We start from the raw sequence: 20,888 nt of genomic DNA, 5'->3' as shown, positions 1-20,888 counted from the left end.
CATTCTGTTTGAGGGGGGACAACGATCTCATTTAGAAAACAAGAAACCAATCCCCATCAATCTTGCATTAGAATTATTACAAAACAGTGACAAAATCATCACTAAAAGTGTCAGACAAGGATTACGGATCAAGAAGGTAGTCAATCATTTTAAAGAGCATTGTTTGCCAATGTTTACCACGAACTCTTTGTTATGTTCCTGCTGAAATCTCTCCTCTTAACATACACTTACAATAAATACAAAACTTTCACGTCTCACAGTAAACCCACGTGCCCTATACCGTCTTTCCAACTCACGGTTGAATGCATCCACCTCCCCACGCTCCCCGCTAAACCAAGACTTGGACACAGAAATTTTTACTTCACAAACAACAGATGGTGTAGCAAAACCAAAATAATTCAATGGCCAGAATTTCAAGGAGAAAATGATAGGGTCCAAAAAAAAAAAAAAAAAGCAATGTTTTGCCTACATCTTTCCATCAGTCTTTGAACACTATCATAAAATAGTGACCACAACCACACTCATCTCTCACAATTCCTTATTTATCTAGTATATTTATTAAGCTAAAATAGCTACATTACAAGGAAAAAAAAAGGTACAGCAGATAAATTTTAGCTTTGTGCTTCATATCAGAAAAAAAAGAGTTCTTTGTGAATATAAAACTGGATTCCCAAAATATTTTTTGTTGACTAAATATCCACTAGCTTATTTCTTTCAGATAAAGTGCCACTAATTCAAGCTAAAACTGATCACACAAAGTACAAAGACTTGAGAAAAAGGAGTAGTGTGTCAGAAAGAGAGCATGGAAAAAAAAAAAGTAGAAAAATTGCTTGTGGCAAGATAAGTACGCTGAGGCATAAAAGGCCTTTAGAATATGCAGATATATTCATGAACGTGAATATAACATTTTCTCTAGCAATATTGCACTGTATAAAGAAACAGATTTTAAGCAAATCAAATTCAATGGTATCAAACCAAGGCTAAAAAATACACACTATCCCAATATTTGATTACTGTTGTCTTGAGCAGGATCTCAGTGATGCTAATATGGAAAAGGATGAGCAGTTACTGGGTAGAACAGAAGCCCTCAGGATCCACATTATTTGTATCATTCTATATCCTCAAAGATAATGCTGTTATATAGCACGTCAGCTGCCTGATTTAGACCTATCCAATGATGTTCACTGAAGCCACAAAATGACTTCAGGACTCTCATACTATTCAATGACTACTTAGCCTAGAAGAACACACAAATGCTACTTCTGAATATATTAGATTTATTTATTAAGTGGTGTTTGTGCATTCATATACTGTAGTAGATGAATACGTAGAATATATCATTTACTATATATTCAAAATAATGTTGTTATAAATTCAAAGCATGGACCCAAACTAAGTTAAAAAATAGACTGCAAAAAACACTTTTGACTATGAGTCCACACCTTTAATAATTCAAGCATTACATATTAAATTCTTCAAGACTGCCTGATTTACCTCTTGAGTGTGCTCTTTATAGACTTGCAGTGGACCTTTGGGTTTAGCCGTATCCCAGACTTGCAGAGATCCATCCCCGCTCGAAGTGATCAACACGTGCTCATTGTTCTCACTCCACGTCACATCAAAAAGGCCGTCGTTCCAGTCATAGCTAAGTGAGAACAATGAAAATATTTGTCCATAGGTAAGCACAATGCATAAGTCTGGACTAGTTACATGCGAAGACAGTATTTTTTTTAGAATTAAACTCTTTACCATTCTAAACAGCTTTTTATTTAAGTTTCCAGTGAGTCTCCTTACAAGTAGCTTACTGGATATAATGCTAACCTTTACATGAATAGGTTGATTAAGGTCAGAATAGGTTGATTAAGTTACAGCATGGATGAGCTAAGGATCTGTGACACAGAGAATGGAATCTGGATTTCAGTCCTTAACTGCTGGGCAAGCAGAGGTAAGAGATGCCACATATCTCATTCTGATCTACGGTTTCTTCAGGATGTTGCTACAGAGGTACTTGTCTGTAACAACTGTGGTAAACAAAGAAATAAAATGTTTGTGTTGGGAGGGCTCTAACCAATCCACAGCATCATTAAGAAGCTAAGTCAGAATGAAAAACCAACAGAAAGATAGTAATGAACTTACTAAAGATCTCTATAACTCCTAAAAAGGGCTTTCAGCACAACAATTCATGGTGTGGGATCTAATCCCATGTATTAGTTGCTCTGCAACAACTATCAGTGACAATGCTGTTATCTCATAATAAATACAAAGTTATTTACCCCCTTTTCTCTGAAGGTTTAGCTAAGCTCAGGTTGAACTTCACGGCACCTCACAGTAATTATGAGGGAATGGCACGCACACTGAAAGTTTCTATAGAGAAAATGACAAAGCCTGATGCTCGGGAAGGTACAGGACTTTCCATCACAAAACAAACGGAGTCTCCGGGAACAGAGAAATGAACACTACTGAACCAGGGTGCTTAGCAGAACCAACTGTGCTTAACAGCCTCAAACAGTCTTGCTGTAAAATTATGAATTAAAATAACTTCTCTGATTAACTGCTTGTTAAGTATTTCTATTTCATCTCTCTTCTTAATCTAAAGAATTGCCATCTCAAAGCTTCTTTAAAAAATGATGGCCCAGTACCAAACCCTTTCCTTCCTAACCTTTCTTATCTTTCTCCCTTCAAGATCAGAGACCAAACTCCCAGAACACTCCATCTCCTAGAAGGGACCTCCCTAACTTGCCACAGCTCCCTGCTCTATTTTCAGTGCAAGCCAATAATAAGGACAGAAATATAGCTAACAACACACCCATAAAAACAAACAAACAAAAAACTTAATTTTAAGCTAGGACATGAGGGCTACTTTTAACTTACATTGTGTGTTTGCTATAAAATGGTTTACACTTGGGGGTAAATCCAGGTTATGTCTTGTAACAAGATCTGTACAATGTAAGCCAATCATTTATACCCAAATACATGTATTTAGTAGATAATACAGCATAGACAATACTTTATATCACTAATAAGTCTGAAAAAACACTTGGGTTGGGTTTTCTACTCACTACAATATAGGCTTACGTTTCTTTTTTAGAAGATAAAATATTTCCTGCGTTACCTCCTGAGCAGAACAATCCCAGCTCCTTTTTGTTCCAGCACTGCCAGAGTTCCACAACCTGAAACACCGAAATACAACAACACAGCACAGCTCACTGCCCCGTGCCAAGGGCTCTGCCATGTCCCCAGGCAGTCAGTAGGCACTCGGATGGGGTCTGAGCTGCTTTAAGAGGCCAAACAGTTCAGGCCTGTGCACAAACAGCTCGTTGTCCCTCGTGTTCTCCAAAAAGAGTGATTTATTTACATCAGGGTTTCGTCCCCCGGTCCACCTGTGGATGAGGCAGGTGAGGAAGCAACTCACGCACAGCAGGGCGCGTTACCCGTGACCTGGCGTTACCCACATACCAGCACGGGGTCCCTTTGTATCTCCTTGATACCACAGCGGGCACCACATTTCTCCCTGTCTGCGGAAAGCCAGTCTGGGCGTGCAGACACAGCTCACCCACACCAAAACGCGCACCGAGCCGCCGCCATCCCCCATACCCCCCAACCCCCCGCCCCGCACCTGCGATGCCGTAGTACTGCGCGGCGGCGCAGGCGGCGCGGCCCGGCCAGTAGGGCGAGAACTCGGCCGCGTAGCCGTGCAGCCCCGGCAGCCGCAGGGCGGCGGCACCGACACCGGCACCGCCATCCCCGGCCGTGCCCATGGCCACGGCCCCGGCCCGGAGCCACCGCCCCACAGCCCGCAGGGCCCCGTCCGCAGCGCTCCGCCCGCCAGGCGGTGCCGAGCCTGCGCCGCCGCCATTTTGAGCGCGGGCAGCGTGTGGGGAGCTGCGCGGCCCGCCCTGAGGGGGCCGCTGCAGGCCGGGGTTGCTGGGGTCTGGCTCGAGGGTCCCGGAGGAAAAAAAAAACTAATTTCGGGAGGTGCCACCGAGAAATGTGTGGCTTGGTACTGCGGGGAGCTCGGCTGGGTACCTGGGTGGCTCGCGTAATGGAAGGTCACCTGGCCCCCGCCGTGCCTCCAGCAGCTGCTTTCTGCACTGTGCTTGTGGCAAACAGTGCTGTAAAGTCACCCTTTGGTAACAAAGCGATGGCTTTCAAACTTCAAAGGTAGCCCCTTCTAGTGTACGCCAAGTAAGACATTCATCAGCACGCTGTATCAGCTTGAATAAATGTTTTGATCACAGTACAGCTATGTATATTGACTGTCATTTTTCCTTTTCAAAAGTTCTAGGCTATTTAATCTTCTAACCTGTTGAACAGATCTGCATATATATGCATATATTCATAATGCAGATACATATAATACATATAATGCACATATATATAATATATATGCGTTTTATCATTCTTCTTGTCATACAGTTAATGCTTTATGGAGGTCCTCTTACCAACAAGCTCAAGTCTTCTTACACCCATGACAACTTCTGTTTAAGTCAGTGGGAGCTTTGCCCTCAAAAGGAAAATAGAAAATAAGTATTTGACCGAAACAGCAGCTGCAGCCTTAGTTATATCCCATCTTGTACATGATAAAGGACTTTAAAATACAAGTGCAGAGATGACTCCAGTTGGACGCAGATTACCCCAATTACTTATAATGACCTATCTCTATGTGTAGATAAAAATACAAAAGTATTATTTTACACATTTGGAAGGTATGGTGAAAGCAAATGGGATGATGTAATTGAAGTTGAGCTTGGAGTTTAGTTATGTATTCCTGCTATTCCTGTCATCCTTATATTTAAAATTAAAATCTACAAAGTCTGCTGTAAAGCCACGGGAATGTCTAATTCTTTAAACTGGTACTCACATGCAGATCACTGAATCCTTTGATACCATAGTAAAAATGAAAACAAATAAGTTTATCCAACAATCTCCAGGGCTTTACAATAAAATCAATCCAAATTCAGCACAAGCGAAGCTCAATTTAATGCATCCTCTGGGTTATCTAACAAGCACAAAACTTCACAGCAGCTCCTAGATCCTCACAACTAGCAATTTATAGGCTTAATTTATTGCCAGACACTATATGAAATCAGACTACTCAACCCTGGGGCAGAGGAATAGCTTATTGAATTGGCTGCTCCAGGTGGAATTCCACCAGTTTAGCCTGTACATTAAAACTAATGGATTTCTTCAAAATGGAAATTAAAAGCCAGTCTTCTGAGGAAGTGTTTTTAAAATAATTGTCCTTTGTGACTGGGATGCCAAGAACAACATTTGAGAAGATAAATACCCATCACAGTGGTGCAGTAAATAAATTTGGGCATGGCCTTTTGTGAGCTATTGTTTTGTTTTCAAGGGATTGGTGGTGGGAAGTCCAATTACTCTACAGACAAGTTATCACTGATACATCTGAGAATCGGAAGGGTTTCATCAAGTGCATTTTCAGGTCCAGTTATCTTTTGTTATCAATGAAATTCTGCAGAGGTTATATCAACAGGAAACAGTCCTTATCAGTGGCCCAACTTTGTTTTAAAGACAGATTAGAAGAGGTTTTGTAGACACTAAAGATCAGGGAGCGGGCAGAAGGTTACAAGGAAGTCCTGAGGGAAGGACTTGTTCCCTAAATAGGTTTTTTTCCACAGACGAGCTTGTAAATTCAGGTTTTGAAGGCCCTTAGAAGAAGAAAAATAATATGGTGAATAAAAGTATTTGCATAGGCAGAAATAAAAGCTATTTCACAAGCTGAGAAACATGACTATTTCCTCCTAAGGCCCTGGGCAGGTAAGTTCAAGAAGCATGAAGGGCAACCAGTAACAGCAGCGTGTTTTAGGCAGCTGTTGAAACCCAAGTGCTGCCATCCCTCTCTCCACCAAGTCCCACACAAGCCGGAAAGTGTCGTTAGATGGCAGCCGTGCTCCACGCAACAACCGAGAGCCCAGCGTTGCAGACAACAGTCCCCAAGTACACCGAGATATTTTTCCTAAGGCAGCATTATCACTTCAGTGAACTGATTTCGGCACGCTTAGCAGGCTCTGTTTATACCGCAGTCACTTCTCTGAGCAGAGCTCATAATCATGCCCCTTGCTGGCGCTAGAATGGGAGGTTGAGATGCCTACAGCAATATCCTTGCATCCAGTTCAGTGTCTTGTCAGGACACCGATCCCTCTTCTGCTACAGGCACACAGCTATCTCTCGTTTCCTCAGCTGAAATTTCTGTATAATCATAAGGCTGTATGAGTTGAAGCTTTAAGAAAAGCATATAATATCCCAAGGTTTGCGATACGGTTGGAAAACAGGCAGGAGTGAAAATAAAAGAATGGATGGGAAGGGAAAAATCTCACAGTGTCAGACAGGGAAAGTGAGGTTAGTGGGAGCTGGAAGGAAGAGCCTGCTAGCATGGAGATGCTTCGGGAAGTTTAAAACAACAAAAGAAATTAGAGGGGGAAAAAAACATTGGAGCAGAGGAAGAAAGATGATGAGACTTAGAAAGAAGTGTGAGACTTGCTATGTGGGGAAAAAAAAAAAAGTACAAAGGCAAGAACAGCACACATTTTTCCCTTCACCATGGTCACAATAAAGGGCCTTCAAGAAATATCCATGCCCAGAGATGTATTCATATTGCTCCAGCAGTTTTTGCTGAGTGTCATTCTACGCACCATGCCATAATTCACTAAGTTATAATTCCCCATGCTGTTACTGTTACATGAGCAACAGCACCCATGCACGGTGAACACCAGTTTATTTACCTGTCCCTTGGTACTTAAATATTGCTCGAAATGTTTATCTTAATCATAGAGCTACCATTTTTAAAGATCGGCAGCTGACTCCCCCATAACAAAGCCCTGCCTTTTCTATATTGAATATAAAGGCTGCTTCTGATTGTTTACAGGGATAGGCTTAGTCCAACTTTTTTTTTTATGATAATTATAAGGAAAAAATTTATTTTATTATTTTTTAACTTCAGTTTAACCACTTCTATTTGCTTGTAAGAGTTCTGGACTAAAGCTCATGGAAAAAAAGGATTATTTTATGTCCTTTTGAGATCCCATTTGGATTTTTGTATCTGCAAGTTTCCTTTATTTATTTATTTATTTATTTATTTACACCCATAATTGAAGCATACTGGATCTTACTTTTGCAAATTCCTATAGCAATGTATTTTGGTCCATTCTATCCATCTCCAACAGCATCAAGAAAATTCGAAATGCAGAGTTAGTCTTGAATATTTTTTCTCCCTGAACTGGACACTGATGCCCAGAATACATGAAAAATATATAACCTGGACAGAGTTCTGGAAATTGCACATAGGCTTCAGATTTCATTTCTCTAAATCAAAATGCTTACACTGGAATTACTTTTTTTTTATTATTATTATTATTTTTTTTTGTCTTGGATCTTGTTAACACTAGTTTGAATAGCTTGATCAAGTCTTTGGCATCTGACATGATTTTTTTTTTTCACAACAATTGCATTTATATTTACAACTAATAGGACTGGAAAGTTCTTGGGATGTAGTTTTATTCTGGGATATAGTTTTAGAAGTATAATTGTTTAAATCTAGAGACCAATGTTGTATAGCCATAAAAACATGGGAGGAAGAGAGGGAACTATTTCAACAAATTTACAGCTAACTACTTGTTGCAAGTTCTTGTCCTTGCAACAAGCAGAGCAGGAACAGGGTGATACTGGATTGTAATTATATGCAAGCCATCTGGTGCTAAAGATGTTAATTGCACAACACTTGAGTAACAAGGTATGCATATTTCTGATAATAAATGGGATATTATGCTGATTAAAAAAAATATAAATAAACTTTGAATGATTATCATCATTGTTTATTCAAAGATTCATACAGAAGAACTCCTGAAAACCCGATTGCTCACTTCGAAGAGTTAACAGATTAAGAGATATGCTTTTCCTGTATAAACAGATGGACAATTTCTGTGGCTTATTCCAGATTAATCTGCATTTTTGTTACTTTATTTCTTTTCAGTTTAGGGCCCTCCCTCACTCCCGGTCAAATCAATAGAACAACTGTCTTGAATTTGGAGTGGACACAGTGCTAATAATGAAGCAGGCCTCACGAGGCAGCAAGGCTAAGTAGAATAGCATGCTTCTTCCGTCTTCTTTCAGCCCGGGACTTCCTTCTGCACTTGACAAACATGGGTTGTTCTAGAGAACAACAGAGACATATTGTTCTTGCTTCCTGCAAGGTGATGTAACTGCAGCGCTGAATGGATTAACACTGATTCTGTGTTTTGTGGAAAACTGCTTTATTTAGGAAAACACTGATTGCCATTCTGACTGTAGCAAGAAACAATAACCTACTGTATATTGCAGATTAGCAAATATTAACTTTCCCCTGTAAATTAGTCTTTCGTTTGCTCGTCATCTTCCCACCCCATTTACCCATTCCTTATCAGCAGAAGCAAATGCCAGGCATATCTCGTTGAAAATGGGGACTGATCAACGCAAACACAAGCAGAGCTACTGAAGGTACCACAGTGACTAATTTTTCTTGATTATTCCAGAATTTATCCTCTTCCTACAGCAGTCATGGAAAACACTGGTATAGGAACAGGCTTAGTGCCAGCAAGTTGATCTGCCTCCGCAAAATCAATTGTAATAGGATGGACCTATTGATATGCCATATTAACATAATTGGGAATATATAGAGGGTGCAGTGAGGGTGGTGCTGGTTGGTTGCAGTGAGGAGGGTGTCAGTGTCTTGTCTCAAGCAACAAGTGATAGGACACGAGAAAACAGCCTCAGGTTGCACCAGGGGAGGTTTAGATCGGGGATCAGGAATAATTTCTTCATGGAAGGGGGGGTTTGGCATTGGAACGGGCTGCCCAGGGAGCTGGGGGAGCCTGCATCCCTGGAGGTATTTAAAAGCTGTGGCACTAGGGGATGTGGTTCGGGGCCCTGAGAGTAGGCCATGTTGATGGACGTGATGATCTTGAATACCATTTCCAACCTGGGTGATCCAAAAGCTTTTACATTTCTCCTGTCCCTACTTAACAGTATCCCTGGTCAAATAAATGAACGAGCAAAGAAAGCGATTTCATTCTTCTGTTTTGGCCCAGGAGCAGCGCAGAGCTCTGAAATTCGCTCGGACCTCTCACGACACCTCACCCCAAACCCCACAGGCCCTCTCTCCCTCGACGGCTTCCCCCACACCCAACCCCAGCCGCCGAAGCGCCGAGCCCCGGCCCTGAGGGGCCGCCCCCGGGCAGCAGCGGGCGGCTCTGGGCCGGCCCCGCAGGGCGGAGCGCGGCGCTGGGGCCGCCCCCGCTGGCCGCCCGTCGCCGTGCGGCTGCCGCCGGGGAGAGCCCTGCCGAGTGTGGGGCCGGGGGCACAGCCAGCGAGCCGGGGAGGAGGAAGGCGGAGGGGAGGGCGGCTGCTGCTGCTGCTGCTGCTTTTGCTGTTGTTGCTGCCTGCCGGGGGCCGGCTCGCCGCGTGTCCCCGCGGCTGCCCGGGGGAAGCGATGGTGCCGGAGGCGGGCGCCGGCGCTCGCCCGCTGGGCTCCGGCAGCCCCCGCTAAGCCCCGCGGGGGAGCCCCGAGCCCCGGGCAGCAGCGCGCAGGGCGGCGCGGTGGCGGCTCCGCAGGGATGAGCGACGGCGGCGAGGGGACCGTCAGCTTCTCGCTGCCCGGGCCCCCCCCAGGAGGCGGCGGCGGCGGCGGCGGCGAGGAGGGGCTCGGCCGGCGGGGGCAGGGGACCGAGCCCTGGGGCGACGACGGGGCCGGTGGCGGCGGTGGCATCGCGGCGAGAGCCAAGGGCGGCGGGCGTCGGACGGCGGTCACCTACGTGATCAACGAGGCCAGCCAGGGGCCGCTGCTGGCGGCCGAGAGCGGCGCCCTGCAGAGCCTGCGGGAGGCGTGCGAGGCGGTGGGCGCCACGCTGGAGACGCTGCACTTCGGCAAGCTGGACTTCGGCGAGACCGCCGTGCTCGACCGCTTCTACAACGCCGGTGAGAGGGGGCCGGAGGGATAGAGGGATGGAGGGGTGGAGGGATGGAGGGGTGGCCCATGCTTAAAAACAGCAGCCGGAAAGTTTCTCCTGAATATTTTTCTTCTTAATTTTCCGCGACTCTGAACTTATTTTGTGGTGTGTCTCTACGTGCATGCAGCGCTTTGGCAAGTGAGCATTTACAAAGTTTCGGCTGTAGCTGTCTCCTCTCCTGTGGAAGAGGAAAAAAAAATAATAATAAAATAAATAATCTGGACTGTCTGCCCTGTCCACACAAGACTCAGCAGCGTGGACATGCATGTGCACGTCACCTATCTGAAACACCAAGCGCTTTGCTTGGTCCCTGAGCTGGATGGCTCCGCAGCCGTGGGCATGTCGTGCCCTGCAGTTCTTACAGATCTGTGGCCTTAGAGGTGGTGTTCCCAAAAGTCAGAGGAGCTGTGCTCACAGACAGAAATAGGAAGGGCACAGAGCTTCATTACAGAGCCTATACTCTCCACGTGACAGGTAAGAGAGGCTTAAAAATTTTAGGAGCTTCAGTACCTCTTAACTGTAGGGCAGGTACAACCCGAGAGTCTCATTGGAAGGTGTATCTTATCCTCACGGATTATCTGAATTATCTGTGATGTTCGTGTGCCTCTTGTTCATTAATTTTCAGACTGGTCTGTGCAATAGGCGGGGTCTCCACAGTTCACAAAGGCTTTTCTTGTAATGGGAGATTTGACTTGAAGTGGGCCCCTTCTAATTCTGGCAGTAGGCGTCTGGCGTCTAGCACTACATAACTGCACGCTTATGTAATATAACATTTCTTATTTCGATGGGTTTTGAGCAAACTCTGTGCTGTGAAGAGCAGGACGTAGAAGTTTGTCTGCTCACGATCTATTCCGTGCTGTGAGAGCTGCTGCCTAAAAGCTATGCTGTGGTGTTGGCTGTGAGGCTGGAACTTAAGTCTAGGAGGGTCTGTGGGTTTTCACATTTCTGCATCCAATATATATTTTTAAGAACTAGTTGTTCTACTGGCTAAAAATTTCTGAAAAAAAAAATAAAAATTATGGCTCCCAGGTTAGGAACAGAAAAGCACTGAAGAGTAGAAGCTGTGTAAGCTGAAAAATGCAAATGGGGAGCAGTGTAGGGAACAAAATTGACATGGTCACAAAGGGTGTATTTATTCCACAGTTTGTTTTCTGTTTCAGTTGTCTTCCTTCCACTGGGGTGGAAAGGAAGCATTTGGACATGGCAAATATAAACTCCTTCCCAGTATCCCTTCTCGTTCTCTATCTTGCAATGTGCTTTCAGTGATCAAAGATGTTAGTGATAAGGTAAAGAATTATCTGCACCCTCCACTATTTAAAAAACTGTAGTGCATTACAGTAGTACAGCATGGCTGAACATCAAGTAAGATTTTAACAGTAAAATGACTTCCAATTTACGTAATGGTTAATTGGTTTCATTCAAGGTACTGAGTCTTACTAGACTCAGTGTAAGGGGCAATTAAGTCATGAGAGTAAGGAATGATGTGATGGAGCGTATTACTGTGTTTGAATGAGATAAAAGCAATAAATCTCTCAACTCTTGAAGTGTGTACAAATGAACTGGGATTTGGGGGAGGGGGAGAGAGGCAGTAGATGCAGGATAACTTTATCTGCCCATTATCAAGCCTTTCCTTTCCTAATGTCTTCTTTGTGCTCCTTCCCTTTCCTAATGTCTTCTTTGTGCTTTGTATAATGTAGTGTGAACTCCTGGTGATCTCTGATGGCTCACTTCATACCTTTCACTGCTCCAAAGAGAATTTTGGGAAGTATTAAATAAAAGAAAATCTAATCTCAGATGTAAATACTCATCATCCTGTCTAAATTTGGATTAGCCTGCTCATAATCTTCTTCAGCTGGCTTCCGTCAAGTGATGGTGCTTAAATGCTGAGACATAATTAGAAATACATACGAACAGTGAGTAGGTCCTAGCTAAGTATAATGGAACTTTTCAAGCACCAAATATTAAGAATTAGCCTATTCTAGCACTTTGTTGTGCATGATTTAAAGTCTGCTTGATTTAAAAAAAAAAAAAAAAAAAAAAAAAGCCTCATGAGAAGCAAGTGTGGAATCAGCCTTAGTAACTGTTGGAACATTTCATACTTTTCCCACCACTTAGAAGGAGTAAGGTGAAAAAGGGAAAAATCAGTCCGATTTCTTGCAGAACCCAATGTATATGGGGTTGGCCAGCTGTCTCAGGAGCTGTTTTTTTCCATGAAGACAGTATTTTTTTCTCATCTGTGTTGAGCTCTTGCAGTTCAATTACAGGTCGCTGAAATCCAGCGTAATTTCTAAACAGTTCAAGAATGTTTAAAGAGTCAGAGAGATGCCAAAATACCAAAATACAGTAGAGAAGCCTATCTACAGTGCTGTGTTCTGAAAGTTGAAATACATTACTATTAAAGGATATTTTTTCCACATTATAATGACTTGATATTCATATCCTGTTTTTTTTTTTTTTTTTTTTTTTTTTTTAATGGAGCCATAAATGAGTATAGATTACTTAGTTTCTTTGGTTAAGCAATTCATTTTTTTTCATTTGTTTTTTAGGCAACTGTAATTAGGATGATTTGCTTATTGTACAGATCCTTAACTGGTCATTTAGCGTTACACAAATGCATCCAGGGCTAGCTGAACAGTGTCCTTTTTTTAAAAAGAACAAATATAAAAGGAAAAACTGACATGAATCAGTAATCTGGGTCAGCCCTTCAGGAGAGGAAGGTGCTCTAAATTGAGGTGAATTCTTCACAGAGACTTTTAGGTTGAGGCAGGTTTTTTGCCAAGTTGACAGAAATGTTTCATGTGACTCGTAATCTGACGCTTTTAGAAATTGCATCAATTTTAAAGTGCAGGGTAAGTTAGGGGTGAGTGTTCAGTTGACTAGCAAAACAAGTAGCGTACAAGTGTCCAAGCTGGGATAATTAATGCATGCAGGTTTCTGGGATGACCTGTACTGTACAGCACTCTGACCTCTACAAGAAGGGAGACCACAGCTTTAATCTTGTACTTTGGGGGGAAATTGGATGCACCTTGAGGAATGAGAGAGAAACTTCATTGGAAATTTGTCTTACTCTGAAGTACCTTGCACTGTCTTTTGAAGCAACTTGCATTGACTGCTTCTAGTGCATGGGCACAGGGATCATTTGTTTACTATTTTCAGGTGTGTTCCTCCTCCTTGTCTGCCTTGCAAGGTTATTTTTTTTTTTTGAAGATTGGTAGTTTGTCAGAAGTACAATATCAGGCATTCTGACTTTGTGTACAATCTCAGAGGGGCTAATGGAAGATAAGAGATCGTGTACTTGGTGACTGAGGAGGATCTGGGTTTTCTAAGCTGTAGTTGCTTGTTTCTAAGATGGTTCTCAAGCTAAGCAACTTGACTGATGTACTTGTCATACAGTTATCTCCTTGTAGCCTTTATATTATGTTATACTAGAGCATCCCCTGTTCTTCAACATCTTATGCTCAGGTTTCATGGGTTGGTGGCCCTTGTGATGTTACTTTGTACTGCCACTTCTGTGTAGGGCTACTGAGATAGTTCTCTGTAACAGTGCTGACTGACTAAAACAGCATTCATCAAATAACAAATAATAAAATGGATTCAGGTTGTTCTCGTTGCTTCTGGAATTTGGTATCACTCGTTTCTCACAAGCGTCAGCTCAGTGGGCTTAAAAACATACAGTGTGGTATGTTTGGGGAGCATCTTGGCTCAGAAAATGACAGTCGTCAGAGAGCCAGTACAGTCAACTGGTGTTCAGATGAGGTTCTACATCTGAACCTTTTCTGCAGACTTTACAGAGCTTGTGTAGATGGTGTGCCTGTAAATGTTTATAAATGCACAGAAGTGAAATAAAGCAGAACCAGGGCTCGCTTGCCTTCCTGCAGTTTCTTCCCATTTTTCTCTAAGTACCCTAGATTCCGTGATGCTAAATTGTTCTTAAAGCGATTTATGGCTTTGTGACACACCGACACAGACTCTCTACTTAAACTCAAGAATTATTATTTTCAGAACTAGTGTTATTGTTTCAAGCAGTTGACTTAAATGTATTCCCCAGTTAAAAAACAAAAAGCGCTTGCTTCCTACTAAGTTAGCTTTATGCAGGACCAAGAAAAATGGTCCCACAGAGAGACAAACTGCAAGTTTTCTTCTAATCCGTGTTGTCTCTCAGAACATGTAGTTTGCTCAGTAACTTATTTGCTGTACTTCCTGATTATTATTTTTTCACTTCACTGGGTTTCGTCAGCCACTTGAAATGCTGTACGTTCTTTCTGTGATTATGCAGCACTTGCATCCATCACTTAACTTACTGCTTGGGCACTCCCTTCTTCTACCTCTCAGTGCTGCTGAATCACCGCTGCCCTTTCTGTAGCATCATGACTGGAAAGTCCCTGTTGGGAATGGTGGTTCATTACATAGCTGAAGAAATTATCCTGATGCATCATTCTTCAGAGTTGAGAGCAACTACTTAAAAAAACATCTACCACCAATCTACCACCATCAGTGGAATTCATGCTGAAAGAGCTTTGCATTCCAGCAGCGCTGTGTTGCAAGTGATGAGTTGGAGCAAGAAATGCAGATTAATAATGCAGAGGCTGCACAGGGTTGATGATTGTAGCCGTGCTCTCCAGATAGATAAGTCAGTGGTGAGGTATTATGGATACAGCATCTTTGTGTCTGCGTGTGTAGAGTACATTGTCACAATTAAATAGGGTTCAGAGATGGGTGGGTTGCAGGGCTTTTGACTGTGGATATTGAGCTCTAGGCTCTGTTAGGAGGCAACACTGGAAATTTCAACCCGTGAGACCTGGATTCTCCTTCAGGCTTGGTGACTGGCCTGCTGTAGCAGCTCTGCTGTGTGGCAGGAGCTTCCCCCGGCCTTTCCCCAGGCTGAGGAAGATGTTGCCTTGCAGAGCATCTGGCTTGGGTGTCATCTGGGCACAGAAACCCTGATGGGGCTGGGAGTTCCCAACCACTTCTATAATGTAAATAGTATTAAGGGTGTGCTCTTGCAGTGCTTATTGACTAAACCTCCCAGCGATACCAGTGAGACACTGGGATAGATGGTCCACGTTCAGACTTACGGATTATTTTTAGTTACTTTCTTTTGAAATGCTATCTTATCTGCTAAATGCATCAAGGTAATAGCACTAGTTTCTAAATATTATGTGTTACATATTAAAGTGTGAGGAAAAATGCAGGTTATGAAATTGTTAGGGTCTCTTAAAATACAGTAGAGATGTAAAGCTCATTGTGAGACATCTAGGTGAGAGGGCATCATGAAAGTATATTCCCCAATGGAAAAAGGGCTGAGTGAAGCTAGGTAAGTTTTTCTGAGAGAAAAACAGAAGGAAACCTTTGATTTTTATTTTTTTCCTCCTCCTGCAGTTTGTGTTTCTGTAGCTGTGAACAGGATGTGTCATGCAGAAGTGACTCCTGAACCTACCACAGCCATTATAAGAACTTGACTTCTCTTTTTTAGTCAGTTTCTAATGTAAAGAACCAGACTGGTTTGGCGCGAAAGGGGCTTTTAAAAGACTGTCTAGTGTCCTCCTGTGCCCCCAGTCTCTGCCAGAAGTAGGGACACAACCACACCAGGTTGCCCCAAACCCCATCCAACCTGGGTTTGAACACTCCTACCAGTGGGGCATGCACAGCCTCTTTGGGCAACCTGTGCCAGTGCCTAATCAACCTTGTGGTTAAACAAACAAAACAAAAACAAACAAAACCAAATAATATCCTATTTAAATCTGTCCTCTTTCAACATGAAACTATTATCCCTTGACCTCTCACTGTAGGCCTCAGTGAAAAGTCTTCTACCCTCTTTCCTGAAAGTCCTCTTCAAGTACTGAAAGCCTGCAGTGAGGTCTCCCCGGAGCCACCTCTTCTCCAGGCTAAACAAACCCAGCTCTTTCAGCCTCTCTTCAGAGGCAATGCTTTCCAGGTCCCATGTCATTGAAGGCAGTTTGCCACTGGACTGCATTCACCAGTTCCTTAACCAGGTGAAAGTTTTCTTTCCTAAACCCAAAGGCCTTAACTCTGCTCTGCCTGGCCCATGTCCGTGTCAGGAAGCAACAGGCCCTGTAAAGCTCCTCCTCTGGCTGGAGCACCTCAGCAGCGCTGTACCAAAAAGTCGTGCATGGAACAAGCTAAAGCAGAGCGAAACAAGTTGTCTAAAAAACTAAAGGACTAACTAAAAATGGAAGAGACCCTAATACATCATTTAATGCCATTATCTCAGCAATTTAAGAGCATAATGGGCAGGAAAAATCAAATTAAGTTAATGAAGGGAAAGCTTCAGTTTTGTCACTTAGTTTTCTTCTGTCCCCCAGTAGAGAAGAGCCGAGTTTTAAGATTATTCTGTGGTGCTGGTTGTTCAAAACTTGTTCCTTTTATTTCCAGACCCTTGGAACTGTCGCTGTTTAGCACTGCTGGATTCTCACGCGTAGGTGATCTGCCAGTCGTGTTTGTATGCTATAACCAAAGAAACTAAAAAGCCTCAAAGGCTCAGCAACGATACGGATTTTGCACATCTACGTTAAATAAAAATGAAATTGTTGGCTGGGATTCTTGCCTTTCATAATAGGCTCCCCACTTCACATTGTCCCAGAACATCTCCTGTTCGCTGTGGTCTCCTGCAGCTTATTTTGTATGGCCTCTCTGGGGGTTTATTTTGAGTGCTACAGATAGACTCAGAAATACATTTATTAGCAGGAGATGGCATAAGCAGTCAGTGAAGGCTTTTTGTGCAGCAGAACATGTGTGTGACAGCTGACAGTGCAATCTGTTTTGATAACTGGGGAATCTTCCAATAACCACTGACAGGTAAATACCTGTAAGAAGCTTGAATTGTTTGTATTCCAAGAGAAAATGATCCTCGGGCTAAGCTTGAGATACAAGCACAGGCTGCTTCTTTTTGTTGTATATTACTTTTTTTTCCCCTGAGAACTGAATTCACTCCTTGATTGGAGTGGCTGTAATCCTCAGTTCGGTTATGAAGAGCTGCTGATCAGCCCATAACAATGGCAAGCCAGAGCTGAATTCTGTCCAAAATCATGTCCGCTTTCATGAATAACCTTTAGGATATGTTTAGATGCAGCGTGGGGCTTAGAGATTTCCCACAGACGGGCTCATTTGAAATCGGTGGGAATCGGTGCTCTCTCAGATCCCACAAGAAGCGTACACTTTAATGTAGGTACGAGATGCCCATGTGAAAATTTGGCTCTGCGTTTCTTCCTTACGTAATAAAGTAAATGAGTTGCTCTGGGGCTTCCTTGCTGATGGCATCCGTGGATGTCTCTTGCGGAGTGTGCTTTGGGTGAGTAAGCAGCTGCTGCTTTTAGCGGCGACGACAGCTTCCCAGTGATGTCTTCACAAAAGAGTTATACGCAGCTCCTGCAGAGAGTTTCCTGTGATCTTTTCCCCTTTATGCAATGCCTGCCTGACGCAGGTGTAACAGTGCTTTCAGTACAGTCTGTCTGGCTCACTGGGGTCTAGAGACTGAAACCTGTAGTCTGGAGCGTAAAGGTACAGGTTAAATAACTACCAAGAGCTTGATGTTCTTCATCACCCTCTCATGGTCTTGAGCACTGACAATTTTGTAGAGCTGCTCTTCTGTCAGAAGCACATCAAATCACTTTTGTGAGCATAGCACAGAAAACTCTGGGGAATGAATGAGGAAGATCCAGTGATGTACCAAAAGGAAAGGAACATCTGTAAGACTGCAGGAATTCATTTGTGATTCTGGCCCTCATGCTTGGGATAACCTCATCCAGTTATGTTGACACAGGAGCAGAGTGCTTCATTTAACTCCACTGTAGAGGCACACCCATAGATTAAAAATTCCTGCTTCTGCTGTTCCACCTTCAATTCAATTTTTGCAGCTACACAGGCTTTTAAAAGCGTGATTGTGCTGTTCTGTCCCTTTAGAAAATATACTTATGCTAGATATATGGCTTTTTTTGTTTGTTTGTTTTATTGGTTTATTACTGCATTTCAATGCAGTATTTACGATAAGGTTACTGCAGGAAGGCTGAGTACAGGTGATTCATATGAAAACAAATCGTCTTTAATCTGGATGTATGTATGGTCATCATTGCTTCTGCTTCTACGTACTAGCAGTAGCGTGGCGTGCTGGTAAAAGCTGGGATTTTGGCTGTGCTCCATCTTCTCTTGCCCCTTGCAGCTTGCGCAGTCGATAGAGCGACATGTGGCATCCGTAGGGAAGGGCAGAAGCTATTTGCTTCCTGAGCACAGCCTTGCCTTCCAGATCCCAGTTGGAAGTGGGAAGAACTGGGAACCCCTCCAGGTCTCCTTTGGAGCAGGATTAGGTCAGTTCCAAACACCGTCAGAATTCCTGGGGCAAGTGCAACTGCAAAAGGATCGGCGACACTGTCCTGGTCGCTTCTACTAGAAAATAATTGGTTGTTATCTGTGTAAATAAACTGAAGTCCTGTGTGTTTATGTTATCTGTTTCCTTTGTTTTCTGCAGAGCTGAAGTCCACTGGTTATTCATACAGTAATAAATATAATTAATAAGATAGCTGGAGTCCCTTAATGTGCGGTCTCTTACAGGGGTTTTCTGTGACCTTGCAAATCATGCAATTTGCTGTGATACAAGTACTTGCTTTGGCTTACGGTGATGTTACATATTGAAGCGGGTAAAGTTCCCTGATTAATCTTATTCAATATTTGTATATTATATTTCAAAACTGCATTAGTTTACCATAGTTGAAAGCCCATGCCACTCTACCTTCCACAATCGATTTTATGGGTGTATGCTCATACCTACAGAGAGGAACAGAGCTTCATAAACATGTACCTATTTATTTACTTTGAGACTGCATAACTCAAAAGTTTGACAGCTTCTTTTTTTTGGAGCTTTTTTTTATTCTTATGTCTTTCAGGGTTGTCACTGAAGTTGAGAATTTTCCTGATATATTAACCAGGAGTAACAGCTCTGGATGTAGTATGGTGCATATGAAACATTACAGGACAAACAGCAAAATTGATGCTTCCAAAGCATCTTGTGGAATTACAGCATTGCTGTACAAAGCAGGATTATTATCTTACTGTTGTTTTTTTTTTTTTTTTTTAAGCGACTCCATAGGCACTTAGGGAGGGAGGGCAGGAGGAGAGGAGGAAGAATGCATTCCCTAGAGCTGCAGCTCTAAAGGGAGGAGGAAAGGAAAGGTTTTAAGGCATTATTATCCTTTTCTTGAGAGTAGGCTGATGCAGTCAGTGCTATTATCTTTTAAGAAAGTGCTCGGATCTTGCAGCATCACCTGTTTCTGGTTTGTTCATGAGGGATTATGCTCTTCCTTACCCATAGAGTGAGCAGAGGGCTCTTTGTTCCTATTCCATTCACTCTCACAGACTGAGGGCAGTGGGGGTATTATTACAGCCACAGAAAGCCATCTCTAGTGCTGATGTCTGAACTTGACGTGGCCTTGGTCTGTAACTTCACATCCAGACTCCTAACTGAAGAAGGAGGGAGACAGCCTGTGACTTCTGAACCCTCTGGCATGGGTTAGAGCTGGCAGTGAGTGGTGTGTGCTGGGATCTGGGACATCCTTCTCCCAGCCTGGGACTGATACAGACAGCAGTGTTCAGGGCCAGGCTGTGTGGTGCAGCCCAGTCCTGCTGTAGCTTTTGGCTGGATCAGTCTCCAGGTATATGGCAGAATTTGCTGTTTGCAGGCAAGTTGTCAGCATCTCATGGGCTGGATGTAGCTACTGCTCAAAGACTTGTGTTGAAGCTTTACTCCATTGCATTTATTTCTTTGAGGCTTAATAACTGGAGTTCTTGGAGATCACTAAGCGTGAAGCAGTTTTAACTTGGTTTGAATACCTCAACACAGTTGAGTGTATTTCACAATTTTGAGGAAAATGGAGAAAGTGTTTGAAGTATACATTCTGAAAATGTTCCACAAAAGAAGAAAGAAAATAAGGGTTCTTGCCAGTAATTCCGTTACCACAGCCCATGATCTCCCTTTTCCAGCTGATGCAAGGGGGCCAAAATGCAATAAAAGCACTAGGAAAATGGACTAAGCATAAAGTGAGAGCTTCTGTAGCACACCGTGCCAGATGGGTGTGTAACTGGAAGACTTCCAGTCCCTTTTGTTGGTTAACTGCTTGCATTTTGCTCTGTTGCCTGCAGTGTCCCAGAAGTGTCTCTGCTTTGAATGATCAGTGTGTCGACAACCTGATATTTTGCCTTTATTTCTTCTCTGTTCACATACTTTAAGAACAGCTCCAATGGGAAGATTTCCTGGGAGGCAGACTTTCCAAGCCTGCTCGGTGGATTTCAGTTTCTGCTGTGACTGGTTGCAAAGTGTCAGGTGCATGCCTTCAGGATTTGGTTCTGTTTACAGGAAATTACATTTTCTGTATGTATTCCGGATTGAAGCTGTTGCTTTAGAGCTACCACTATAGTAACTTCCAGCAGTATTTTTGCAGTAGAACTGTATCAGATGGCTGCTGCTAAAATGCCTGGATAACGTGGCATATTTTCAGGTGATCCTTAGAGGTGATAAGGAAATATGTACAAGTAAGGCAGCAATCCCTGTGATATGCACATCAGTGTTGGAAAGGTTATCGTCCTTATTGATGCTTCCCAGTTGGTGCAGTGATAAGCAGGGGAAGATTAGCATACATGTAAAATCCAGTTTCGTATGGACTCTAATCTCAATAAATTAGAACAGATGGATGTATTGTCATCCTCTGAGGTGCAATCCTATAGCAGTTTAAGTGGATGAAGCATTGGATTAACACGCTTCTTGCTTGCGCTGCTTTTAGTGCTCGTACAGTTTCATGGTCGGTGGGTCAGGGAGCTGGCACGAATGATGATATATTAACTCGTCCTTTCTTTTTAGTTAGCTTTCAGTTGAATAAGTTC

At 43.1% G+C, this 20,888-nt stretch overlaps 2 protein-coding genes across 2 annotated transcripts in view; one reads left to right on the top strand and one right to left on the bottom strand.

Annotated features, from left to right (window-relative positions):
* Positions 1-3,778, bottom strand: part of PEX7 (peroxisomal biogenesis factor 7) — a 43,070-nt gene extending 39,292 nt beyond the window's left edge. The window contains exons 1-3 of the mRNA XM_082755714.1: positions 3,617-3,778; positions 3,113-3,170; positions 1,495-1,645 (exon numbers count right to left, since the gene is read on the bottom strand). Of these exons, the coding sequence (XP_082611840.1) occupies positions 1,495-1,645; positions 3,113-3,170; positions 3,617-3,758 (351 nt within the window). The 5' untranslated portion in view covers positions 3,759-3,778. The remainder of the gene's footprint in view (positions 1-1,494; positions 1,646-3,112; positions 3,171-3,616) is intronic.
* Positions 3,779-9,342: 5,564 nt separating this feature from the next.
* Positions 9,343-20,888, top strand: part of MAP3K5 (mitogen-activated protein kinase kinase kinase 5) — a 100,049-nt gene continuing 88,503 nt past the window's right edge. The window contains exon 1 of the mRNA XM_082756455.1: positions 9,343-9,969. Within this exon, the coding sequence (XP_082612581.1) occupies positions 9,609-9,969 (361 nt within the window). The 5' untranslated portion in view covers positions 9,343-9,608. The remainder of the gene's footprint in view (positions 9,970-20,888) is intronic.

Source organism: Aythya marila (assembly GCF_965140915.1).
Source record: "Aythya marila genome assembly, chromosome: 3".
Classification (NCBI taxonomy): domain Eukaryota; kingdom Metazoa; phylum Chordata; class Aves; order Anseriformes; family Anatidae; genus Aythya; species Aythya marila.
The sequence above is the reverse complement of the archived record's forward strand: the minus strand, read 5'-3'. Positions and strand labels throughout refer to the sequence as shown.